Genomic DNA, 27,995 nt, shown 5'->3' with positions numbered 1-27,995 from the left:
CCTATTTTTAGTTGAGGGTTTTTTCTTTCCTTTTCCCTTTTAAGAAATTCATCCAAACCCTCTTTCCAGGATTGAGAACTTAAGCTGCATCGAGTTCATTGCTGGGGGGATGAGAGTGCCCTTTGCAAAGGGCCATCAGAGCTGACACTGAATCAAAGTTTGTTGGCTGATAAATGAAGAATGGGTGGGCGACTACGTGAATTACTGGATAGTGATTTAATAGGTGATTTCAGTGCATCAGAGCATGCAGCTCCAACCTGGAAGCAGAATTGGTAGAATGTGCAACACTTGTGCTTGTTCATGGAACACCATGCTCTTCAGAGAGCCTTCTACAAAGGTTTTTATTTTAAGAAATTAAAACGGTTGGAAATTTCACTGAGAATGTATCAATGCATTTGAGAAAACTGCAGCTGTTTGGAGGAGTTACAGAGCCAGGGTTCAAGATCACTTTCACAGAAGAAGACTGAGTGTGCCTATCTGCGTAAAGAGAACCAGGAGCAGAGAGGAGAGAAGTTGTGTGTCAGCGGCTTGTGTGAATAGCTTAAATATCTTTGAAGGTGTCCAGGTTCTCTGAGATAAACTGACTGAAGCTTTTGACTCTGGGGTTCAGTCGGTGGGTGAGCTTCACATCACGGTCTGGCTTCATTTGATAGAAGCGACACATGTTGGCCAATTCCTGGGCTGCAGGAAAACCCAGCTTCTCATAGGTTTCTGGGCTGATCTTTAAAGAACAAGTCAAAAGAAAGGCAATATTACTGTCCACATTTAAAATAGTTTGAAAAGAAATCATTCACTTTAATAAGGATACAGCTCCACAGTTCTTTGCTACTTCCAAAGCCCAAGAAACCTGCACATGTTTTTCATAAGCCATTTGGCAACAAACTGACTTTTCTGAACTAAATTTTGAGCAACTTTTCTAGACAATTTGGGTGGTGAGATTTTATTTGAAAGTCCATGAAGTTATTGGTAGTCTTTCATTATCCTATTAGTGGAAAGAGTTCTATTGTTTTCTGCAGAAGGATTGACGCAGCTGATTACAGGTTTGCTGCCTTCCCCCCAGCTGGTGATGTGACAGAGACCATAACCAATCTAAAAGTGGAAGAGTCTGAGAGTTGAATTGTTTCGTCCCAAGCATTTTGGATAAGGTACTAAGCATCTGTAACTTCTCTTTCGCTTGATGGACTTTCACAAAAACCTCCTGATGGGGCCCCCAGCAGCTCACAGAGACAGCCCATCTCACTGGTCCATGCAGCCTCAGGGCTCCCTTTCTCTGGCACGGAGCTCTCGACCCCTCCCTCCTGGCTGATGTTCATTCCACTCTCACCTCCTCCTGATCAAAATCGAGCATTTCTGGTTCAACCAGCCGAGCCTCTCCCAGACCCAGGCCCAAGCGGAAACACCCCCTCTGCATACCCACTGAGCACCCTCTGGCACCTTCCACAAAATCACCCCTGAGTCTCTTCTGACATGAACTAGATTTATATTGGCCCCCCACATATGAAATAGCAAATCATTTCTATCAGATCCAGTATCATCTGTCTTTAGTTCCCAGAGAGAAACCCCTCACCTCACTATTCCACTTGACCTTAGAAAAGTGCAAGCAACACAAACAACTTGTGCAAACAAAGCTTTTCATATGCCATTTAAAATACTGAAAATCACAATGGTCTGTGGTGGTAGGATATGGGTGAGTTGGTGGTAATATCTCATGGGGGAACCACAATATCACCTCAATTTCAATGATTAATTAATATAAAAATAGAATTGGGTCTCCCTGTTTGTGCAGGGTGTCTTGTTGACTATCAAGCTATCATTAAGCACTGTGGCCTGAGTTTGATCCCCAACCAGGGAGCTGACCCCCATGACACAGCAGACCTCTCCTGTCTCATTCACTGTTCCCCTCAGCAGTATATTTCAGTAGATCAACTTGTTCTGCTCCCCACTCTGACTCTGGTGATTCCTCTTACACCACCCCCCGCTCCTCTTGTTCTACTCCCCAACTCTATCTCTGGTGATTCCTCTTACCCCACCCCGCGCACCTCTGGTCTACACCCCAGTTCTTGTATGCTTAAATAAATAAATAATAATACATCTTTAAAAAAAAATAATGACAAATCAAGAATAACCCACCTGTGCACAAATTAGAGGGATGGTAAAATGAATCATGGTAAATACACCCTAAGAACATCAAGCAGTTATTTAAACAATGTTTTTGAAACTTTAAAATATAGGAAATACTAATAATTGTCATGTGGAAAACGCCAGACACAAAATGGCAACTATAGTGTTATTTTACTTAAGCATGTATTATATTTATTCATGAAGACAATGTGCTAAATCTGAACCGCTGTGCTTTCTGATAGACTGAAATATGGTTTACTTTTATTTCCCTTTTAATAATTTTCTGTAATAAGCACTTGTTTACTTCTGAAATCAGGGTGAAAATCTTAAAATGTCAGTGACTTTAGACCTAGAAGACTATATGCGAAGCATGGACAATGACTTCTACAGTGTGTGTCTCTAAGTCCCCCCATCCTGTAACTTTAAAAATTACTACTTTCTTAAAAATAGGATTCTTTTCTTCAGACATTTGAAGGAAATAGTTTTGTTCTGTTATGTCTCACTCTCTAAAGGAATCATGTTGCTTTGCGAGGTCAGACAGACAGTTCCGCCAGACCAGAGTTCCTGCCCAGGGCTTATCCTGGAACAAGACTTCCCAGCAGTACAGGCAAGACCTTCTGATCAAAGAATGAAGGAGCCCAACACGGGCTGGAGCGCCATCTTGTGACCAGATGCATCCTTCCCCAGAGACGCACACTGCCTGGGATTTTTCCCTTTTCCCTCTCTAGACCTGTCATGGGTGTCTTCAAGATGACTTGAAACAGATGACTTAAAGACAGAATTAACTACTCTGTAGAATTCCCAGCCTAAAATGTACTAGAACTTTAAAGCTTCTGCTGTGAACACCAGGTATATGGACCAGTTATATTTGAAAGGTCTGCAGCCCATCCCAAGCCTCAATCCACTTCTTTGCGAATAAAGACACAAGCACACAAATACACATATCCACATTCTTCCTCCTTCTTTCTTACAGAGTTCAATGCCACAAGACTAAATGAATAGATGACCCAATTGCCCTGAGGGGTCAACCACAGATAAATTTGCACCCTGGTACAAGCGAGTTCCCAAATCCAGGCATGAATTCATATTTTAAGTGAGTAACTATCTTCTTGGGCTTGGAAGTATCTCACATTTTCTGTGAAATTTTGTGTGCTTTTCAGTGAGCTCCCTAGATGTGGCTTTGAGGCTGACTAACACCTATGGTTGCTTTCCTCCAGAAGAAACGTCTCCTCAATTACGGTACATGGGGCTGAGTTGGGAATCTACATGATCACTAAAAGGCACTGGAGCACGAGTTTCAGGTGAAAAATAACTTGTCACTGACTCTGGAAAACAAGGACCACCAGACTTTGACTCCAAGGCCTGGGTATAAATAGTTTAGGCTGAGTCGCTCAGAAGAGTCTCCTTCACAGCTATCAAATCTATCATTGTATCATGAAAACTGTCAGACACAGCTGCCATAAACAATGGTGTGCTGTGTTTCATTAAATTTTTATTTACAAAAGCAGGCTTGAATTCTGTGAGGAAGAGACCCCTACTCTGGGGAGATGTGAACACTGGAGAGGAACTTAGAAATCTCCAGACAACACTCTTTTTTCACAAACGGAGCACGTGACCAAGAGGGTCAGTCATCTCAGCATTGAGGGATCATAGGGGTCCTCCTTTCGGCTCCATTGTGTCTCTGCCATAACCACACTTCCTTCTCAGAAACCCTCTTCTCTTTCTCCTTCCTTGTATCACACCTGCTTGGAGTAAGGGCTGATAATGCTATGGTCATCCATTGTACTCATTTTTCCATAAAAAGCCTTTCCTAGCCACAGTCTGGTGCAGGCAATCATTCTTGCATCATTTAGACCACAACAGTTACTGAGGAATTATGAAGTACCGGGATTAGTGCAAGGCACCTCCCCTGTATCTTTCATTTCCTCCTCACAACAGCTCTAGAAAAAACTGAGCCTGGAGAAGTTAATAAACTTGTCAAGACTCCACTAACATAAGGGCAGAGCCAGGATTAGCTTACTTCCCCATACTGCTCTGGTTCAGTCATGTTTAGTCCAGGATTTAGTCAGACATGCGCACTATCTCTACTACCACCTATAGACAGCTTTAACCATCCTCAGAGACTGCCTCCACATCACTTCCTCCATGAAGCCTTCCACCCTTCTCTGGTCACTCTAGCACTGGATGTGTACAGGATACAAATAAGCGCCTATAGTGTTGTGTCTTGTCCTGATCACTGTGAACTCAGGTGCATTAGTATTTTCACTCTGCTACAAATTCCTCAAGGATAGTAACACATACAACATACGTATTTGATACACATTATTATGTGCCAAACACTACTATGACAGGCCCTTGAAACAGATGCTCTGCTTTTCCTAGGAACACCACAAGGTAGATATTATTCTCCTAATTTGCAAGATGAGGTTCAGAGGCTGAGTGCTTTGCCCCACATGAGTTAGGTCTGACTCACTGGTCAGCAAAGAAGGCTTATGAGAAGAAAGTCAGGAGAGTATATGAAAAAATGGTACCTTGGCCCTCAGATTCTAAGTAAATTTTTAACAAAACAGCTGAGCTCAAACTAAATGATGATAATAATATTAAACCCATGATGGGATTCAGATGCACCAACAGGTGCATCTGCAAGATAGATTTGCAGAACTGGAATCCTCTTCACTTCTTTTGACAGCCAAGGTTCAGTCAGCCCTGCCTAAGTGGAGCCCATTTGGTAAATGCGTAGGATATGAACTATGGTAGACTACGGTGATCCCATTTATGTCTCCGAAGAACTCACCTTTGCGTCTCGGACTTCTTTCCCCAATGCTTTGGATAAAATGTCAGCATATTGCTGTATTGTTAGTGCTTCTGCACTGAGACCCACAGCCTTGCCTAAAAACTCCTCTGGACAATTAAAAATGCTAGAGATGATTGGTCCAATATCCCCAACAGAGATCCCATCCATTGGTGTGTCTCCCATAGGCAGTGCTAGTTAAAAAAAAAAAAAAAAAAAAAAAAAGAGGGGGTAAAAATAGTGAGTTATAGCACCTCCTTGGTAGGTCCCAACAAACTGAACTAATTGGCAATTTAAACAAAAGGACCGAAATTGCAATAAAGCCTTGTGGCCACCACTTGTGCAGTTACAGGCTTTTGTCTAAGAAAATATCACAATAACTGAATATTGATTTTTAAAAGAGAGTCATCAATTACGAAGTTTCTGTTGTGTGCAATGCATGATCTTCTATCTTTAGCTCAGAGTTCTTGGCTGAATTCCAGACTCGTCTATTCAGCTTCTTACTGAACATCCTTACTTGACTGTTTAATAGAATTTCTAAACTCAATGTATTCAAAACCAAATTCCTAGATCCTAACCTGCTTCCCCTGTAGACAGAGGGGTGGCAGAGGGGGAGGACGGTGGTGTCTGCTTAACTTTGTAACCTCCCATTTACCTAAGGTATAGTAGTCCGCATCGGAGGCTTTCACGGGCTTCCACATGGTGAGAAAATTTTCAAAATATGCTGCCAGGCGGGTGCTGGTCATGGGGACGCCAATGGACCAGAAATACTCCTCCACCTCTCCCTTCCCATCAAAGTGGGGCACCTCCAACTTGCCACCACTCAGGCGCTTGACATTCTCCAGTCCGCTGTACACCACATGCTTCAGCCCCAGGGGCTTGGCGATATCCGCCACCAGCTTTCCCTAAGGGACAAAGGGACATGCGTTATAATGCACACACAGTGCCCTCCACACTTTCTCCTTCGAGAGAAAGACTTCCCAGCACCAATATCTATCCTAATAGCCATCATGTGAAAGCAACCAGTATTAGCAGCAAGGCCTCTACCATATCGCAATAGGGAATCCCTCAGCCCACCCCTGCTTGGCCTGTAAGACCGCAGACTCTCTGGTAGGGGTGGGGGAGCAAAGTTAGGAAAGGAGGAGAGACAAAAGGGATCCTGAGTGTGGTGACAGGCAATCTGGTGGAAACAGTCAGGAAACACATCTTCCTGTGGACCTCAGTGTCTTGGTGATCAATTGTCTCATTTGTATGTAATATTGTTTTCTGTTGAAGGTTATTTAGGGCCTACCCCCCACCCACACATAATCCACCACCACCATTGCCATTACACCTATGCCCGTTTCCTTTTATTTAATCCTCCCAACCTCATTTGAGGTTAAGTCAATAACCCCAGTCATGTGGTATTCTATGTCTATGTCTATGTCTACGGCTATCGCTATATCTATGGCTATCTCTACATCTATGGCTACGTCTACGTCTACGGCTACGTCTACGTCTATGTCTAGGTCTATGGCTACGTCTATGGCTACGTCTACATCTACGGCTGCGTCTACAGTACGGCTATGTCTCTGTCTGTGGCTATGGCTGTGGCTATGTCTTTCCCACAAGTATTTTTTTCCCCTGGATTGGTCATCATGGGTTTATTTGCTTCTTATTTCTTTTCCTACGTGTCCATTCTTAATTCGCCCCCAAATTCTCTATCAGAAGAGTAAATATATATAGTACATTTTTTTACCTTCCGACTTCTCTCTCAGTGTAATTTCATTGCCACCCCAAACTTGCTATCTTTGAACAAATGGTGAGAATTAGAAAATCTAGTGGTGGGCTCCCACAGCCACTCTCACATATCTGGGCCTTGAGATTTGAACAAGAGCTACATTGCATTAATGTCATCATCAGACATCCCTCTAACAAGTGTCTGAGGTACATATAGTTCATGATCACCAGAGATGCTGTGCAGTGAGGTTCATATTTTTGTCCAGACTGATGTGTTATCCCCGCTGAAGTGCTGAGTAGCCAAGGAGGGGAAGAGAAAAAGGCTCAAAGGTAGAGTTGTTCTCACCTGACACACTTCCTTCTCCTTGTTCTGATGTTCCCAGAAGTTGGTCACCAGGAAGGCACCATAGGCGCCTTTCAAGGCCGCCTCCACCGACGCTTTGTCATTCAGGTCCCCTCTGACCACCTCAGCGCCAAGGTCCTGCAGCGCCAGGGCACTGGGGCGAGTCACATCCCTGGTCAGCGCTCTCACGGCAAACTTTTTGCTCTCCAAAATGGCCCTGGCCACAGAGCCACCCTGAGCTCCTGCAGGATTGGAAAGAAAGAACATGAAAGTATCACAAAAATGTTCACCGAGAGTCAGTCAGGAAGTCCCACATTCAGAGGAGAGCTCCTGAGGTCATTACTTCAGGAGGCAGCCCCATGGCTGACAACAGTAGATTTCAAATATCTCAAAGTCTCTTCAGAGGGACGTTCCGAGAAGCCACAGGAGAAGAACAAAGAGGCTCAGACAAGGAGGGCCAGGAGCAGGAGACCAGACCCTCCACCTGAGGTTCAACTGGGCGGTACTACTTTGCTCTGGTTATAGATTTTACATTGCGCTGCTTTGTATAATTTGATTTTCTAAAGAAGTTTCTCTCTTACATTTCTAAAAGTTTGAAAGTTTCACTTTATTTTTATGGCATTCAGACATTTGATGACCACTCTGTGCCTAATTTAACCACACTACAAATATTTACTGACTGTCCAAGAGAGACGCTGGGTGTTGTGCTGGGTGATGGACACTTGGTGGCCTCCATCAAACTGGTTCAATAACTGTCTGGGACATAATGTGTGCTGTGCCTCCAGATTTACCTTCTCCACCCTACTCTATGCCCTCGGGTGCTGACCTGTATGGAGTCTGAGCAGAAGAGGAGAGAAGAGGTGACCTTCTCCGCATGGTCCGTGTCCCCACGTGTTGGTCACCTTCCCTAACATTTGCTTCTTCCTCCTGTTGCTCACTTATTCTTTCCTGCTCTGTGCCCTGTCCATCTTCATGAAATTTCCTCCACTTCTCTAAGAGCCCTTATTTCCCGTAGAGAAAACCTTAAATAACTGTAGGGAGCCTGGCACTCAGTGACCGCTGCCTTTGCACCTGGAGGTTCAAGATTTAGTGTTCTAGTGGCAAGTGTGAACAGAGAGCCAAAGGTCACCCGGTGGTTGAGGAAAGCCTCCATCATGAGCATCAAAACCAAAATGAGCAAACTGATCAGGTAAACAGAAACAATGGAGGGAACAAAGAACAATTTAAGAGAATGAATATTCTTTTAACTTCTCCAGAGACTGGAGAAGAGATTGCATTCAGATCTGTGCATTGTGCCAATAAGAGAGATCTGTGCATTGTGCCAATAAGAGAGGTAGGGGGCAGGCAGGAAAGAAACATTCAGAAGACAAGTTCTTCAAATTTGTTAATAGTAGAGCACAAATAAATTTTTGCTAGAGAAAGTTGGAGGGACTTCCCAGAATTCGAAGAAAAATAAAAACAAAGAAATGGAAAACAGGAGAGAGGAAAATAGAGAACCAAGTCAGGGGGATTCAAACTGAGAAATGCAGAGGGCAGAGACGTAGACATCTTCAGAGATGTAATAATTTTCCAATGCTCGGTGATCATGACTGAGCTTCCAGGCTGAAAGGTCACTGAGTGCAGTTCACAGAATAAATAAAATTCCACATTATGTGCATTATTGTGGCATTTCAGAACATCAGCAGTTCTGCCACTTACTACCCCAATGTCATGAACAGACTTGTCAAAACCTGCAGGGCAAAGGTGGAAACGAGCCCTCTGCCCTTGGTAAACTCACATGTATAAAACAAGTAGCACAGTTGCCGCTCTCTCCCAGGACCTCTTAGTATCCCAGCTTCCCCTAGAGCCAAGCCTGGCTTAGGACACAGACTTCCTAAGCCTACACCAGGGATTTGGTACTTTCTAGTCATCTAGAAAGCCAACAAAGACAGAATTGACAACATCCAGATGTAGACATTCCCAAGCTTTGACAGAAATACACTGTGCTGGTTGACAGATAAAAAGACAGTGTTGGCCCTCCCTGGTGGTGCAGAGGGTTAAAGCACAGCACTAAGAAGCTTAAGCCACTTGCTCATGAGTTCCATCCCCTCCTGCCCCAGAGGATACCCACATGGCTTGGCAGACCTCTCCTGACCAGCCCGCTGCTCCCCTCAGCAGCGTACTTCATCGATCTGCCTCTTCTGCTCCCCACTCTGTCTCTGGTGAATCCTCTCACCCTCTTCATCTCTGGCCTGTACTCCAGTTCTGTATGAATAAATAAATAAATCTTTTTTTTAAAAAAAAAAAGACAGTATTAAATTTCAAACAAACGGCAAACACATTTTACTATGAATCAGTCCCATTCAAAATTTTGGACATATGTATGCAGAGCGTGGCCTCCCTGGTATTGCAGGGCTTAAAGTCTTAGCACTATGAGGCTATCAGCAACTATTGCAGCATGAGTCTGACTCCAGCCAGGGAGCTGAACCACATGACACAGCAGACCTCTCCTGTATTGCCAGCCCGCCTGCCCGCTGCTCCCCTCAGCAGGGTATTTCAATCAATCTACCTGTTCTGCTCCCCACTCTGTCTCTGGTGAATCCTCTCACCCTTCTGTACTTCTGGCCTACACTCCAGCTCTTGGATGCATAAATAATGAACCTTTACAAAATAAAACTTTATAAAAATTAGGTAAACAACAAAACTTTTTTTTCTAAGATTTTATTTATGCAAACAAGAACTGGGATGCAGGCCAGAGGTTTGGGGGGGGGTGGGAGAGCGTTAGAAGATTCACCAGAGACAGAGTGGGGAGCAGAATAGGTAGATTCACTGAAATATACTGCTTAAGGGAGCAGTGGTGACACAGGAGAGGTCTGCTGCCCCATGTGTGTCAGCTCCCTGGCTGGGGATTGAACTCATGCTGCCAGGGGCTGTGGATAGCTTGAGTGCGCTCAGACTTTAATCCCATGTGCCAACAAGGAGCACCCACACACACCCCCAAAATTTAAAGTTAGCTGGGTATCTTGTATTTGTATCTATTAAACCTGGTGGTTCTATTGTAACCACCGAAACATGGCCAAGGTTACTGAGCTAGGAACAAGACATGGGCAGTAAGGCAATCAGCCCGCCCTCTCAACTAACAAAAAGTCCACTTTCTTCAACTCTGACACACCTAAACTGAATCCTTCAGGAGGCACTCCCAAGGTTCTTACCGAACTGCCTACTCTGGGTATCTAGGTGACAATTCAAGCTTAACCAAACTAAAACAGAGCTCCTGAATCCCTTGGCCTACCTCCATGCACCCCTCCCTGACTGAACCCCATTTTAGTAAGTCACAACTTTATTCCTCCAGTTGTACAAGCCAGATACTTTGAAGTCCTTCTTACTCATCCCTTCTTCCCCCTGATCTATGTGACTCCTCTCAGCTCTCTGCAAACAAATCTGGAACCTGGCCCGTCCCCACCAGCTCACTGTGGCCACCCTGCTCTAAGTCACTGTCATCTTACCTGGATTATGGCAGCAACCTCTGAACAGGTTTCCCACCGTCAGCCTTTGCCCCAGTCTCATCACAAAACAGAAGCTAAAACAACATGTTTAACCCCCATCACATCACAGCATTCCTTTGTTCAGAAGTCTTCAGTGCCTTATCATTGCTTTCAGAAAAAAGCAATATCCTCACTATAGCCCAAATGCTTTCCACAGACACACCCTCACCCCATTATCTTTGCTTTTTCCTTTCAAAATCAATATCACACCTGCCTGTAAGTTTGTGAGAACTTATGTATCTCTTCTTCCTGCATTAGCTCCTGCTTCCCTGCACACAAAATCCCTGTCCTGATGGCTTATATTCTATTGTGCAGAGATCATAATGGGAGACACCCAGCAGAAGGGGGAGCCAGAGAGCAACAGGCTAAAGCAGACTTGCAATTTTAAGTATCAAGATCTGAAAAGGCCTCATGGAGAAGGTGACATCTAAGCAGAGCCTTGGGTGACATGGGGAGAAAGCGGTGGGGTAACAGGATCATTCCGGGTTGAGGGACTAGCCGACGCAGAGGCCTAAAAATGAGAGAGGGTGAAGAACAGGGAGAGGAGGGAGAGTTGCAGAAGTGAAGATGGAGAAGAGTCTTACAGGCCATTAGCTGGACTTTGTATTATAATGAGATGAGGAAGGAAGGTCTGGGAGGGTTTTGAACAGAAGGGTCATAGGACTGACAATATCAAATGGATCATCAGGAAGCTGAGATGAGTATGGATTGAAGGCTACTGACCCGATTTGACCAATACTTTGCAAAGGTGTTTGTGGCTGCTGGCGAATGGATAGGAAGGGCAGCAGAGCAGAAACGGGAATGCCAGTTCAAAGGTTCAGGCAGTTGGCAGCAGCTCCCCCTGCCCACCTGTGCCTATGCAGGTGCTTCTTTCCACCCACTCTCTCTCTCTCTGCAGGGCAGCAGCCTTCTGTCTGCTTGTGACCTGTACCATGCCGGGACTCCTCTGCACTGACTTCCCCAGCGAGGCCGCTCTCCTAAGGCCGCCTGCCTGCAAACACGCAGGTCTCTCCCTCTGCAAACCTGTCCCTTCCAGGGCATTTCTTCCTGCCCACTAGTGCCTATGCAAGTGTCCTTTCCTCTCCTCTCTCTTCGGTTCAGGCAGTTGTTCAGGTAAGAGAAAACCTCAGCACATTCTTATAACGGCCACCACTCCATCCTCGTAGCCTTCTAGGCTATTGGTCTGCCGTGTGGAAATTCCCTTCATATGCCTGTGTCTCACATTTGCTCCTTTCGCTTGGCAGGCATGGGGTGCAAAAAAGTCTCCAGAGTAAAGCTTGTGTGGAAATGAAACTTATGTCTACAAGTCAGCATATGATCAGGAAAGAGAGTATGTCACTTGAGGTCCTATCTGCCAAATGAGGTGAAATCACCCTGCCCCTTTACCATCTCAGAAACTGTCTAAATTTCCTCCAAAGTACTCTTTTTCAGCCCACACTTGCAGGTTCTGCAGTTAAAAGCAGAAAGACAGAAAAGCAAGCAAACTCAGCATACACTTATAAAATTAGGAGATGTTTACCTGTTGCTCCAAACACTACAATTACTTTCTTGCCGGTCATGTTAATAAAAGAAGAGCTGGGAAGTAGCAGACCTTCTTCAGAGCAGAGAACCTTTCTAAAAGCAACCTCTTTTCATGCGTGAGAGTTATAAACCACAACTGATAACCATACCCTTTGCTTTTCCCTCCCTAGTCATTTGTTTTTTTAATTGCCATTTAGCTTGCTCACTCTGACTCTGCAGTTTTCTAAATAGGTTTCAATAATGGCTCATTCATTTATTTGGCAAAATGAATTTGTTACCATGGTGATCTCAATCTTAGGAGGGAAATAAAATAGTATAGTAGAAAGAACTTGTATAGTTTGTGGATCTCATAAGTAAAAATTAAACAAGAGTAACTGAGAATACCTCGCATGTGATTCAATTTCTATAAAATCCAAAAACAGCAAAACTAGTCAATGATGAAAGACATTAGAACAGCAGTTATGTTGGGGTGTAGTGATTTTCTATCACTTGGAGCTTAAGGGGGTCTTCTACTAAGCTTTTATTCCTCAATCTGGGTATTGTCGACCACAGGTGTAAATTCATTCAGTAGAAAGGACTGGAACAGGGTGACAGCACGAACACGGTGGCAAAGAATTGCTGGGGTCAAGTTCTCTCTTGGATAGAGTAAATACAGGAGAACTCTTATTTACTCCAGCCAAGACCCAGACGTTTTGAACAGGATTGTCCACCCAGGGGAAACAGAAGGAAGGTGAGAGCAATGGAGGAAGGAAGAAGTGGAGATACTGGCCAGGACCCGTCTTCCCTCCCCCACCTACACACCCGGAACACCTCCACCAAGGAAAGAAAAGGAGGAGAAAAAACCTGAAAGCAACTGGGAAAAGTTGAGGCATCTGAAAACCCTAGAAGGAGAAACAAACATCAGTGGGTTGATTTGTGGCCGGGAGTGGAGCGGGACTGCAGTAAATCCATGGGGATGAGACGTGAGGGAAGGATAAGACTCACTGTTGGGGGCAGGCCCGGGCCTTGGCTGCAGCCTGCAGGAACACTGGGGCCCCTGACACAGCCAGAGGAAGGGTTACCACCTTGAGCAGCTGTTCTCTGGTAGTGGAAACCAAACAGGGCAGCCAGCACCCAACACCTGGCCTTAGTCTTGCCAGAATAAGCCACAGCTGCTGAAACAGGCAGTCCCCAGCTTAAACAGGGTGCCTTGGGTTTTCACTCCCCAAGGTGGGGTGGGGGGAGTGTGGGGCACTTGGTGCCAGCCTGTGCACAGCTCCCAGCCATTAGCAGGAAGAGTGGCAGAGCATTGCAGCAGCCTGCTGGAACAGGCAGTGCATAGCAGTGCACGGTAATGGGCAGTGCACAGCCCCTGGTCATAACCAGAAGTTGGGCAGTGGCAGAGCCCCCACTACCAGCAAATAGTACCTCATCCAGGGGTGGGACACTGCCAACAGGAGCACAAAGCCCCATGTAACAAAATTGGGCAACAGAGAGACCACCACCAATAACAACATGCATTCCCCAATCACAATCACAAGCTAGTGAATGACCAAACTGACGCCATGACAGACTTCAGAATGCTTCTGAACCAGCCAGGCCTACCTTTCGGTTATCAACAAGGGGCCAAGGCCAGTTTAACTGTAAATATCCTAATCTTGCTTATCCCATAGCAACAGCCAATTAGCATGTAGGCAAGTAACCAGTACATATCAGGAAAATGCCAGGTGTCCTAAGGTATGGGGGCCGAGGAGTGAAGTTCACATCTTATATGCATAGACCAACAGGGTTAAAACAAGATAACTTTGTTCAATGTCCACCAATCAATGTACTGCTGAGCAAAAACTCCCCCCTTCTGGGCTGAAACTCTCCTCTTCTGTAATGAAAACCCTGCCTTCCCTGAGTTCGGGGCTCTCAACTTCAGCCGTTGCGTCCTCCATGCATGTTGGGAGCCCAGGCTCAAGCTTGCAATAAAGACCTTTGTGTGCTTTGCATCAGAATTGGCTCCTTAGTGGTCTTTGGAAAACTCGAAATCCAGCACAGCACTAGGAATCTCACCATTCCCCCTTAGAAGAGTGGACACACAGAGGGAGGGAGTCACCAGATATGACACTCAAACTCACCACCATACTCACAAAATCATCACTCTTGTGGCGGGTTGGCACATTAGTCCTTGACCTGGTCTGAATGGCAGTCGTTGGCCACCCCAGAAGGAGTACCCAGAAGAAATGCTGACCAATACTATCAACACAGTGTCTCAGTGCATAGAAATCATTAAGAAATAAATGATGGGAGAAGAAAAAATACAAATACATAAAAAAGCCCACAGAGGAAAACTTCACTACAAAAAGATCAGTCACCAAAAATAAACAGTGATATAGAAGAACTGTTCATCCTGTCAAATAGGGAATTTAGAATCATCATGATTAACAAACATAAAGAAGAAGAAAAGGGATAAAATGATGTTAGACAAATAGTGAACTGAAGAATGAAAATGAGACATTAAAGAAAGAAATAAAAGGAACACAGGAAATTAAAAGACTACTGGAAGAGATAAAGAATTCTGGGAAAAGCAATGAAACAGAATAGATTAAATGGAAGAATGAATCAGTGCCCTCGAAGGCACAGAAATAAAGAGAATCAAAAGAAAAAGGAAAGAGAAGTAAAAAGGAAAAGGAATGAAGAAACACTCTGAGAGCTATTTGACACCATGAGAAAAGGAAATAATCAGAGTTATAGGTCTCCCAGAAGGTGAGAAGAAAGGCCAAGGAATGGAGAATATATTCACAGAGATAATTGAGAACTTCCCATGTGTGAAGAAGATGAAAATAGACATACAAGAAGCAAGAACACCAAACTACCATGATGAAAGGAGAAATACAGCAAGACACATAATAATAAATATCTCAGGAATCCAAGAGAATGAAAAAAAATAATGAGGTTGGTAAGAGGGAAGAAACAAATAATCTACAAAGGAAAACCAATCAGGCTGACCTCAGACTTCTCCAAAGAAACACTACAGGCAAAACGAGAGTGAAGGGACATATTCAGCAAACTCCAAGACATCAAATGCTAACCAAGAATACCTTCTCCTGCAAAGCTCTCCTTCCTCTACGAAGAAAGAATAAGGACATAGACAAGCAGAAACTCCACGATTTTGTCACGATTAAACCCCCACTCCAAAAAGTACTACAAGATGTCCTTAAACCAAAGCCAACAGAGAGATGAATAAGAACGGATCAAAACAAGGAATAAAAGCACAAAAATACAAACCAAATGGCAAATATTAACTCTAAATGTAAACAGTTTGAATTCATCAATAAAAATACATAGAGTTGCAGACTGAATTATAAAATAGCCCAACCTTTTGCTGTCTCCAGGAAACACATCTAACTACAAAATATAAAAATAGATTGAAAGTAAAAGGATGGAAAACAATCTTACAAGTAAATGGATCAAAAAAGAAGGGAGGAACAGCTATTCTTATATCAGATAAAATAGACTTCAAACTAAAACAGGTTAAAAGAGATATGGGTGGCCACTACATTATGAATAAGGGGACAATACGGCAAGAAGACATTAATACTCATCAAGTTTACTAGGAATGAGTAAGCTAACTGGTGATAATAAAAAAAAAAACTTACTAGGGAGGGGCAAAAAAGGGTGTGGTTATCAATTGCAGTTTATAATTCTCACAAATGAAGAGAGATTGCTTTCAGATTGCTCATAGACATATATGCACCAAATGAAGGAGCACCAAAGTATATCAGGAAACTATTGTTATCTATGAAAACATATACTAGAGAAAATGCATATGTAATAGGAAACTTCAATACACCACTCTCAACTATAGATAGATCAACAAGACAAAAAATAAGCAAGGACACTAACGCTCTAAACAAGGACCTAGACCTATAAGTCTAACAGATATCTATAAAACACTGCACCCCCCTCCAAAATAAAAACAAAAACAAAAAACTGAGTACACATTTTTCTCAAATCCACATGGATCATTCTCAAGGATTAATCACATACTGGGCCACAAGACAAATATCAGTAGAGACACACACAAAGATCGAAATCACTCCAGCTATCTTCTCTGACCATGAAGAAATCAAACTAGAAATAAACCATGTGAAGATGTCAAGAAACTCACCTACCTCGTGGAGATTGAAACCTACACTACAGGAGGACCACTGGATCAATGAGAAGATCAAGGAAGAAATTTTAAAATATCTTTAAAAGAACATCAATGAGGACACAACTCTCCAAAACTTATGGGACACATTAAAAGCAGCTATCAGCGAAAAATATATAGCAATACAGGCTCACATAAAGAAACAAACAACTCAAAGAGACAGCCTTATCTCCACCTTAAAGAACTGAAAAAAGAACAAAATTACCGAAAGGCCAATAGAAGATAGGAAATAATAAAAGTGAAAGCAGAAATAAATAAAATAGAAGTTAGGAAAACTATATAAAAAAACAGTGAAACCAAAAGTTGGCTCTTTGAAACAGTAAACAAAATAGACAAACCTCTAGCCAGCTCACAAAGGAAAAACAGGAGAAAGCACAAATAAACAGGATCATAAATGAAAGAGGAGAAATCACAAAAGAATAATCAGACAATACTATGAACAGCTATATGCAAACAAGTTCAACAATCTAGAATGGACAAATTCCTATAACTCTACAATCATCCAACGCTAGATAAAGAAGAAATAGAACAACTAAGCAGGCCAATTAAAAACAGTGAATTGAAGCAGTAATTGAATTGAAGAAGTAATTAAAACCCTCTCCAAGAGTAAAAGCCCAGGACCAGATGGATTTGCAAATGAATTTTACTAAATGTCCAGAAACAAACTAGTGCCTATTCTACACAAACTCATTCAAAAAACCGAGAAAGAAGGAAAACTACCAAATACATTCTATAAAGCCCACATCACATTAATACCAAAACCTAACAAAGACAACACAAAAAAAGAAAACTTCAGACTAATCTCCCTATTGAACACTGATGCAAAAAATTTAAAATCTTAGCCAACAGAATCCAACAATGCATTAAAAGCATGACCAAGTGGGCTTTATACCAGGGGCACAAGGGGTTCAACATCCGAAAATCAGTTAACGTAATCCATCACATCAACCTAAAGAAAAATAAAAACCATATAACATATCAATATATGCAGAGAAGGCATTCAACAAAGTTCAACATCCATTTATGAAAAAGTATTCAGCATCACTTGTAATAAGGGAAATGCAATCAAAACCACAATGAGATACCATCTCACACCAGTGAGAATGGCACATATTAAAATAACTATGAACAACAAATGTTGGCCAGGATGTGGAGCAAAAGGAACTCTCTTGCACTGCATATGGAAATGAAAATTGGTCCAACCACTATGGAAAACTGTGTCGAGGTTTCTCAAACTGCTAAAAATGGAAATTCCATATGACCCAGCAATTCTACCCCTGGGTATCTACCCAAAGGACACAAAAACATTGAATCAGAAGGACACCCAAATCCCTATGTTTGTTGCTGCTCTAATTACAATAGGGAAGATGTGGAATCAACCCAAATGCCCAGAAATAGATTAAGATACGGTACTTATATACTATGGAATATTCCTCAGCAATCAAAAAAGGTAAACTCATGCCTTTTGCAGCAACATAGAGAGAGCTGAAAGAAATTATGCTCAGTGAAATGAGCCAGAAAGAAAAAGAAAACTACCAGATGGTTTCACTTATAACAGGAGGGTAAAGGATTGGGGCAGGGGGAAGCAATTGTAATAAATTAAAAAATGAAAAACAATGAACAACTATAAACCAAGAATATTTTTTGAGGGTGGAGAGGGTAATAGGATCAAAAATGGGGTGGGAAGAGCACATGAAACTATGGTGATGGCTCATAGGTGAATTGAAGATGGGAAGTCCATGGGGATTACAACCAAGATGAAAAAATGCACAAAATGAAGAATGATGTAAAAATAAATAAATAAATTTACTAATAAAAAGAAAGAAAGAACTGCAACAGGCTGTGGAAAGTTGTTTGGAGGATCCTTGAATTACTAAAAATGGATCCATCATGTGACCCAGCAATCCCACTCCTGGGAATCTACTCAAATGACACAAAAACATTAATTCAAAAGGAAACCTGTACCCCTATGCTCATTACAGCAGTATTTACAATAGGTAAACTATGGAGACAACCTAACTGCCCAAAAGTAGATGAATGGATTAAGAAGATGTAGTATGTATACCCGGTGGAATAATATTCAGCAATCAAAAAAGATAAGCTCATTCCACTCACAACAACATGGATGGAGCTGAAAGAAATTATGCTCAGTGAAATAAGTTAGAAGGAAAAATAAAACTATCAGATGATTTCATTTATAGGAGGAATATAGGGAAACCACACAAGGGTACAGGGAGAAAAAAAAAAAGACAAAACTGGGCCTTCCCTGGTGGCGCAGTAGGTTAAAGCACAGTACTAAGAAGCTAAAGCCACTTCTGCATGAGTTCAATCCCCAGCCCCGGAGGTGACCACATGGTGTGGTAGACCTCTCCTGACCCACCCACTGCTCCCCTCAGCAGTGCACTTCATCAAGTCAGCCTGTTCTGCTCCCCACTCTGGTGAAGCCTCTCACCACCCCTGCACCTCTCGCCTGTACCCCAGTACTGTATGAATAAATAAATCTTAAAAAAAAAAAGACAAAACTATTCAAGGCAAGGAAACTATAAATATGAGACATTTATTGGGCTGGGGGAGGAAGAGGAAGGAGCACAAGAGTTTATGGTTCGTGGGTTTCTTGGTAGTGGTAAATTTATGAGGACAACACCTGAGAGGAGAAATAAAACATTGTGCAAAAATGAACAGCAATGTAAAATATATAAGTAAAAATGGGAAGGGGGAGAATTATGCCTTTTTTTCTTTTTTCACAATATTACTATTCTGTGGGGCACACACCTAGTATGTTTAGTCCTATATTTTTATGCACTTTTCCCTTATATTACTGAGAAAATTCTTTATGTACAATTAAATATTTATTTAGGAGTGAAATGAAGATGAATAAAAGTAAAGGTCTATAAAACATAATGTATGTTAAAATAGCCAAGGATTTATTGTGTGTATATTTAAACAATACACACAGTCATGGTAATTTGGGAATTTTATAATCTTCAGAAATGTTGAAAACAAAGACTGAGCATCCAGGACATAGCTCACATGCTACCAGAGAATTGGGCTGCAAAGATACCATGGCCTCTGCCACTGAGCTGCTGACCACCAGTACTAACTGCACACTGGACTCAACTGCTGTAAATGCTGTCCTGCTGCCTCCGGTAACCACATGGAGTGTTGCTGTGGTGGCTACGCATTTCTGGAACGTGTTTTATACAATCTCAGTCCTTTTCTATCATTATCTTCTAAATACAAGACTGAGGTGGTTCTTCATTGTGGGGAAAGCTAGGAAAGCAATTATCTGGGGTCCATGGACTTTGTAATGGGTAGGCCGACCTTGCCTATATTTCAATTCTCCAAAACACAGGGCAGGGCAGGAATTCAAATACTAATGATCAGCAAAGGGACAAATTTCTACTATAGTGTATCACTCTAACTCTCCTAAATCAGCTTAGATTTTTCTCCCCACCTTTGTATTTCTTTTAACATCTAACATAATGCAGCTATTTTGTATCTCTTTAACCTCCCCCACAAGTGATTAAAATGAAAATCTGTTATTCCACCCAGGATAATTTGGTGATAATTTCTTTTCTCTTTCAATCCTCAAACAGTTCATTTTGAAAATGTGTCCACTATTCTTCAATCTCTAAAATTAGTAAGCATCTTTTTCTATATAAAATATTTGAAGGGAAGGAGAGCAAAGATAAAGTGCGCATTGTTTGATAATAACACACAATAAAACCTTGACTGTTTTAACAGGCATTTATTATGTTTTTATTTACTTTCACTTTTGTCCATCTTTATTTCATGCCTCAATAAATACTATATATATATATATATATATACATATATATATGCCATATTTAAGTCCTCATTTGTGCAATGGAATCCAAGGCCATATCTGGAATTATAACTTGTCCTCTTAACTATGCATTGTGCTATCTATCTATGTTTATAATCAACAGCATCTCAGCTGATCAAATCTTTGTTCACGTCTTCAGAGACTTGAAGTCTAAGTGGAATTAAATTGCCTTTGAGAATTACATCTGCCTATATAAGTTTACTGTAATTTTCTGTGAAATTTTACTACTACACAAGGCATTACTGATTAACACCACCAAAAATTATGCCTTTTTCTCACTGGTACAAAAAGTGTATCCTTCCATTTGGAAAGAAACCAGTCATTCCTCCAGAAAATTCACTAGGATAGCACCATTGTACTTCCCTGGGATTCTTCTCCTACCCCCTGGCTTACTTGCTTTTATGAAAATACATTCTATGTTTTCAATTACATAGATCATTTATTTCAGCCTCATGTCATCAATATAGAGGACTGCATTGTGATGACCTCCAAATTAATGAAATAGTAAAGTTTCCTATTGCACAGAGCCAAATGTGACCTAGCCTTGATGAGAAACAATAAAAATGTATTGCTGTCCCTTCAAATTTTTTTTAACATTCATTTTTCAAAAAAGATTTATTTACACAGAACTGGGGTACATACCAGAGGTGCAGGGGTGGTGAGAGGATTCACCAGAGACAGAGTGGGGAGCAGAACAGGCAGATCAAATGAAATACACAGCAGGCGAGACAGGAGAGATCTGCTGTGCCATGTGGGTCACCTCCCTGGCCGGGGATCAAGCTAGTGCTGAAGTGGCTTTGGCCAGCCTCCTAGTGCTGTACGTTAACCCATTGCGCCACCAGGGAGGGTCCCCAATTATTTTTATTGGAATCAATAACTAATAAAATTTTGCTAGGTAAATAGCTACATACCAGTTACCAGTTACCAGAATTTGTGTTGATTTTCCCATTAAAAGAAGATCCCATTTGGAATAGCAAGTGCTATTGGAGCCTTGATTGTTTTAAGATAATCTACTGTTTCTAAATAAATTCTTTTAAGACTCACTTGCCTTTTGTGCTCGCTAATGAGTTAAATGGATCTTAGGATTTATTATCCTTATTTCACAGAAGACGTTGACAATGGCACTAATGTTTGTGATTCTACAAATTTACACTTTTTGACAGGAAGAGAACATTTGAGAAGCTCTTCTTACCATAACTCTTAGCCTCTAGGTTAAAATGTCAATACAGGGATTATACACTTGCTAAATATGGTAAAATAATAATGGTAAGACTCCAACAAAATACAATTAGTTGAGTCCAAAACACCAATTGTCAAAATTGCAAGAACATGTAATTGAGAAGTTAATAGCATGTTTGGGGTGAGCCAATCTAGTGTAGATTCAGAGCCAGTGTTTTCCAGGCATATCTGTTCTGGTTGAGGTTTGGCACCACCTAGTGGAAATTATATGATCCAATTTGACTGTTTGAAGGGTGATCCTCAGTCCTGTGGATGGCTAAGACTTCCAGAACAATTACAAAAATTCCAGGAATACCTCTTGACCAGTTGGCATTTATTTTATTGGTTCTAGTTAGAATATTGGATTTTCCTCTACCTTACGTTACCCACAGAAACTTCCTACTGATGAGCAGCGCTGCTGTTGCTGCGTTGTTATCGTTAGTACTCTTCATGAAAGAATTGCCCTATTTGCTGTTCTTTAAGACATTGTGAGTAGGTGGACAACAAAAAAAAGCCACTACAAAGTTCTCTTTTCTTTATTCCCTTTCCGAAATATCATTAAAAATAAGAAAAAATACGGCCCTCCCTGGTGGCGCAGCGGGTTGAAGCACAGCACTGAGAATCTAAAGCCGCTTCCCCATGAGTTCAATTCCCGCCTGCCCCAGAGGTGACCACATGGTGTGGCAGACCTCTCCTGACCCGCCCGCTGCTCCCCTCAGCAGTGTACTTCGTGATCTGCCTGTTCTGTTCCCTACTCTGTCTCTGGTGAAGCCTCTCACCACCCCTGCGCCTCTGACCTGTACCCCAATTCTGTATGCACAAATAAATAAATCTTTAAAAAATAATTAAAAATAGGCAAGAAAGAGATAAAACCTTCATTCATTTGCAAATGAATGTATACAGAGAAAAAGCAATAGAATATAAATATTACACTAAAGAAAGTTTGTAAGTTCTCTGCATCTAAAATCAACCCACAAAAACTAGTAACATTTCTCACACCATCAATAACCTACTAGAAAAAATGTTAAAATTAAATTTAATGTGAGTAAATAATTTTAATAAAAATCAGAATATGTAAAAAATTTGGGCTTTACTAAGATTTCTGTGAAAAAAACTTTTGAATTGTTATGAAGGTCTTAGAAGAAGGTCTGAATAAGTACAAAGACAATCATATTCTTGGGGTAGGTGGCAATATTATAAAGATGCTAATTCTTCCCAAGTTCACCAAAAATCTAATGCAATCAAAAATCAAAATTTTCAGGAACTCAATATGCATCACCATGTTAAATTTAGAACATCTATTAAAGAAAACAGATATTTACTAGAGACAGGGAGAAGAACAATCAGTACGAATGGGGTTTCACTGGGGATAAAAGGAGAATAAGTAGGAATCAGCCAGATGAAAGTGTAGAAAGAACATTAGATAAGGAGAACCACAGTCATCAACGGTAAAAGCATTAGGAGATTAGTAGCGATAACCCAACCCAGTCAAAAAATGCAAATTAAGCACCTACAAGCCATTGTATTTCACCTATTAGATTAACAAAGTTTTTTTTTTAATATTTATGTATGCATACAAACTGGGGTACAGGCCAAAGGTGCAGGGGCGGTGAGAGAGACAGAGTGGGGAGCAGAACAGGCAGATTGACGAAGTACACTGCTGAGGGGAGCAGCGGGCGTGTCAGGAGAGGTTTGCCACGCCATGTGGATCTCCTCCCAGGCAGGCAGGATCGAACTCATGCGGAAGTGGCTTTAGCTTCTTAATGCTGCTCTTTATTTAACCTGCTGTCCCACCAGAGTGGGCTTAGATCAACAGTTTTTAATTGGCAATGATATTGTGAATATTCATGAATTGCAACAAAGAGTGAAAAATAATGCTCTTCTGGAAAATAATATACTTCCAAAGTTATCATTAAGACCACACTTGTTGACAATTTTTCCTCCTTAAAATCTATCCTAAGCAAAAAAACTAAAACTTAGATATATATTTATGTACAAAAATAGTTATTGAAGCATTATTTGACATGTTGAAAAATTAGGAAAAACAAAGTGATTACATAAATTATATGGTCAATAGTATATAAAGGCAAGATAAAATATCACTTTTAAAAGCTGAGGGGAAAAAATCAATTGGAGTGTTCTATTGCCAGCAAAACTTTTCAGTGTTCAGTGCATAATTTGTTGCTTAATTATAACTTGAGTAAAAACTCATGACTGAAAACAAATATGAGTTCAAAATTCTAAATGTATTCTAAGATTTTAATATATATCCAATTTTGCATTTGTACATCCAACCACCTACTAACTTGCACTTTGATGTCTCATGGCATCACTAACTTACTGAGTTCAGAAACAAACTCTTTTATCCGTTAACCTCCACCCCTCTCCCAAAATGCTTTCCTTTCAGAATTCCCATCTCAGTCTGGAGCAATATATCTCTTGAGTAATATTGACATTGCCATTCCCTCACCCTCCTTCAAGTCTACTCAATTCAGACTCCAAAATAGACCTAAAATTTGTCCACTGTTTTCTATCTCCTTGGCCACCAGTGGTCCCAGTGTTCTCTCTCCTGGGTTATTAAATTAGCTTCCTAACTGGCCTACATTAAATTTACCTCCTTTCAACCCATTCTCCATTTGCATTGCAAATGAAAAATTTTTGTAATACAACCTATTTGTATTGTAAAATACAAATTAAGTCAAACTGTTCCCCTGTTTAAAACATTTCACTAGCTTCCCATTGCTTTTTAAAAAAAATACAATATCTGTTCTACAGGCTGTGTAATAATTGCTATGTTATTATGGGTTAGACACATGGTCCTAAAATCTAACTGCTTTATATTTACTAACTCATCTTGACAAGCATAAGAGGTAAATATTTTACAGATGAGGCAGTAGAGGTATAGAAGTTAAACTTGCCCAGTGTCACCAGAGAGTCAGGGCTCAATCTCAGGCCTTCCAGACCCTGCTCTCTGCATCACAAACGCCCTTAATGTATTTGTGGAGACCTCAAAGTCCATGCTCACAAGAATTCTCTGGTCTGGTGTCTGAAACCAGCAAAAGTTTTCACTTCAGCATCTTTGTGCCAAGGCATGGTTGATTCCTTCCCAAGCACACTATTCCCAGATCCTTAAACAACTCACTGTTCATCCTCATAAAAAGGGAATGATAAAATAGATCGTGACACATATTTACAAAGGAATACCATAACACTGTTAAAACTGTGAACTAAATCTATGTGTACTAACATAAAAAAAATTGACTTCTTTTTGGAAGTGAAAAATAAAAGCTCAAAATAGTATGTTAAAATAAAAAATATGAATAGAGCTTCTCTGGTGGCACAGATGTTAAAATCTCAGTACTAGCAAGCTATCACCAGGCACTAACACATGTATTTCAGTCCCTGGCCAGGGAGCTGGCCCACCTTTCACAGCAGACCTCTCCTCTCTTTCTGGCTGCTCCCCTCAGCAGTGTATTTCAGCATTTCTGCCTTTTCTGCTCCCCACTCTGTCTCTGGTGAATCCTCTCACCCTCTTCACCTCTGACCTATATCCCAGTCCTTGTGTGCATAAATAAATCTATTAAAAACTAAAAAGTAATTATGGATAACATGATTCCATGTGTTTGGTCAAAAAAGAGGAAATTGTCATTCAAAGATCTAAATAGTTAACTACTAAATTTTTTAAAATAATATAATAGTTTATTTTGACATCATTTTGTGCATTTTTTCATCTCAGTTGTAATCCCCATGAGATCTACTAAATTTTTAACTGGAATAAACTTGGATAAAATTGAGGCATGAGATGCTGTCCCAGTTGCCACCTAGACTCAGAGGTCACCGATCCCCCAGTGAAGACATCACAGCCATGGCTGTACAGAAAATCTTTGCCCAGGAAATCTTGGACTCTGTACACTGCCAAGTACAGATTCCAAGCAGCTGTATCCAGCGTAGCTTCCACAAATATCAATAAAGCTCTGGAACTAAGAGATGAAGACAAATCTAGCCACCCGTGGAAAAAAGTCCTAAAAGAGATGGCCCTGCTCTGCAAAAACAAAAAACAAAAAATAAAAAACCATTCAAGTTGACAGATTTATGACTGAATTGGATGGGACAGAGAATAAATCCAAGTTTGGGGGTAGTGCCATCCTGGGAATGTCCCTGATTGTGTGCAAGGCTGGAGCAGCTGAAAAGGAGGTCCACCTCCATGGATGCATTGCAGATCGTGCAGGAAATTCAGACCTGGTGCTCCCAGGCACTGCATGCAATGTAATCAATGGTGGCTCCACTCCTGGTGACAAGCTGGTCATGCAGGAGTTTATGGTTCTGCCTTCAAAGAAGTCATGTGCAATGGTGCCAAGTTCTACCACGGCTTCAAGGGGGTCATCAAGGCTAAGCATGGGAAAGGCACCACCAATGTAGGTGCTGAGGTAAGTTCACACCCAGCATCCTAGAGAACAATGAGGCCATGGAGTGCTAAGGATGGCCACAGGTCGCTGTTACCCAGACAGTGTGGCGATTGGTATGGACATGTAACATCCAATGGGAAGTACAATCTTTTGACTTTAAATCACATAATGATCCTATATAACAAAAGGAGAAACTGGGAGAGCTGCACAACAGCTTCATCAAGAGATATACTTTGGTGTCTACTGAGGACCCCTTTGACCAGGATCACTGTGAACCTCATTTCTCTCAGGGGTCAATATCCAGATTAAGTGGGATGACCTAAGTCACCAACCACAAAATGACTGCCCAGACCATTGAGAATTGCCCAGGCCAATTCAGATTGACTCAGTGACTGGATTAACCCAGGCCTGAAAATTGGATCAATCTAAGGGCTGGGGGGTGATGGTGAGCTACTGACTCCAGGAGACCAAGGACATTTGGCAAGGTGTTGGGGGTTCTGCACAGAACAAATCAAGACTGGTATCGCCTGCTACTCAGAGTCAGATGTAGCCAAGTTGAAGGACTGAAAGGCTCTTGGGCACCAGGCTCTCTTTGCTGTTCACAATTTCATAATTCCAAGGCTAAGTGAGAAACTGGAGACCTCGTGACCCTAAAGGAAGATCCAGGCCTTTAAGCTCTTCTCCTGACTAAGCACTAATGCCAAGCAAACAAATCTACCTACCTACCTATCTACCTACCTATCTATCTATCTATAAAGTTGTTTACCTTTAGGGCTCAATGTACTCCAAAATAATTATCATACTAACTAAATGTTTCCTAAATTTCCTCTGAATTCTAAGCTGGTTCATGAAAATCCTCCTTAACTAAGCTTCCAAGTTTTGACTTCCACATTTATGTTTCCAAGGAATGAATGCTCTTTAGTCACTTTATTGACTATTAGTTCTTTGAGGATACCCCCACATCACTCCTTTAAGGATCTTGCTTATTCAATATAAGCTTGCCATGACCACCTCTATACTGGTAATTCTAGTTGTGTATGTTCTATCTGGCTCTGCCCTAAACTCCAGATTCCTAGAACCACTATTCACAGCAATGTAGCTGTCCTACAACATCTCAAAATCTACATGTCACAAATTGAAGACATCAGTTTGCTCCTCATTTTCCTTTTTAGTTAATTTACCATTGTTCTTCCACCTGGTCACCCAGGCCAGAAGATAGGTACTGGTTTAACTTCTTCCTCTCTTTCACCTCCACACCCCAGAAGTATCTTGAGGGACCTCTCCTGGGGGCAATTTTGACTCAGTTAGAGTCCAATCAGAAAAGATAAACCACATAGTTACCTCCTTCCCCTTGAGATATGAGGTCTATACTATATTGGAGAAAGCTTACCTGCGGCTCACTGGATGACACGGAAGTTGCCAAGGTGCCATGCTGTCAGAACTAAATAGAAACCTCCCCTCTGGACTTTTAAAGAAATTTTCCCTCTAGGATGCCAGGGAAAGCGGTTCGTGGGGCAGTATCTCACCTATAAAACCATCTGGCATGGTGTCCAGGGGAGCTGCCAGCTGCTGGATGCTACTGGGCGCTGCTTGATTCCATATACTTCTGGTACTGCAGAAGCTGCAATGCTGCGGGGCCAGAGATTTCCCCTACAAAGTGGTTAGGGCTGTGTGTGGGGAGCTCTGGAGGAAGCTGCTGGTTACATGTAGCTGCTTGTACCCATGACACTGCAGGTCAGTGCTGGAGAAAGCTATGCTCACTGAAGGAGCTGGTCACTGGGAAAGCTTCAAGTGCCACAAGAGCCTGTGGAACACTGGCACCGGAACAAAGAAGTAATTCCTTTCCTAAAATAGTGCCTGTCCAATATCTTACCTAGCTGACAGAGCTTCAGTGTCATCTGGCAAAGAAAAATATTTAAGGGGCCATATCTATGCTCATGGAGCAGGGAAAAAAAAAGTGAATTTGGAGCAACAAGCACAGTAAATCATTTCCATTCAATCCTCTCTAACACCATTGCTACTGTCTTTTTTAATTTATGGATATATAAAAATTTGGGTGCCAGGGGTGAAAAGATTCACCGGAGACAGAGTGGAGAGCAGAAACAGGCAGATTTACTGAAATACACTGCTGAGGGGACCAGTGGGCCAGACGAGAAGTCTGCTGTGCCATGTGGGTCAGCTCCCTGGCTGGGGATCAAATTCATGCTTGAGTGGCTGGTGATAGTTTCATAGTGCTAAGATTTTAACTCCTGCTCCATTGCTACTGTCTCAGCTCAACTTTATTTTACTTGCTGCCTTTCTTTTATTCCTCATCTGGACCACTGACTG

The 27,995-nt window shown here is 41.7% G+C and overlaps 1 protein-coding gene and 1 pseudogene across 1 annotated transcript; one reads left to right on the top strand and one right to left on the bottom strand.

Annotated features, from left to right (window-relative positions):
* Positions 1 to 321: 321 nt before the first annotated feature.
* On the bottom strand, positions 322 to 12,126 carry LOC101629505 (nmrA-like family domain-containing protein 1). The gene is made up of 5 exons (XM_004675065.2): positions 12,018 to 12,126; positions 6,978 to 7,216; positions 5,568 to 5,817; positions 4,916 to 5,106; positions 322 to 721 (listed from the first exon to the last, which is right to left on the bottom strand). The coding sequence occupies exons 1-5, from the start codon at positions 12,055 to 12,057 to the stop codon at positions 542 to 544; spliced, it is 900 nt and encodes a 299-aa protein (XP_004675122.1). The 5' UTR covers positions 12,058 to 12,126; the 3' UTR covers positions 322 to 541.
* Positions 12,127 to 25,126: 13,000 nt separating this feature from the next.
* LOC101631402 lies at positions 25,127 to 25,849 on the top strand (annotated as a pseudogene).
* The last annotated feature ends 2,146 nt before the right edge of the window (positions 25,850 to 27,995 follow it).

Source organism: Condylura cristata, unplaced genomic scaffold (genome assembly GCF_000260355.1).
Source record: "Condylura cristata isolate star-nosed mole 26May11 unplaced genomic scaffold, ConCri1.0 scaffold00003, whole genome shotgun sequence".
NCBI lineage: Eukaryota > Metazoa > Chordata > Mammalia > Eulipotyphla > Talpidae > Condylura > Condylura cristata.
Note: the sequence above shows the minus strand (reverse complement) of the source record. Positions and strands in the feature narration are given on the sequence as shown.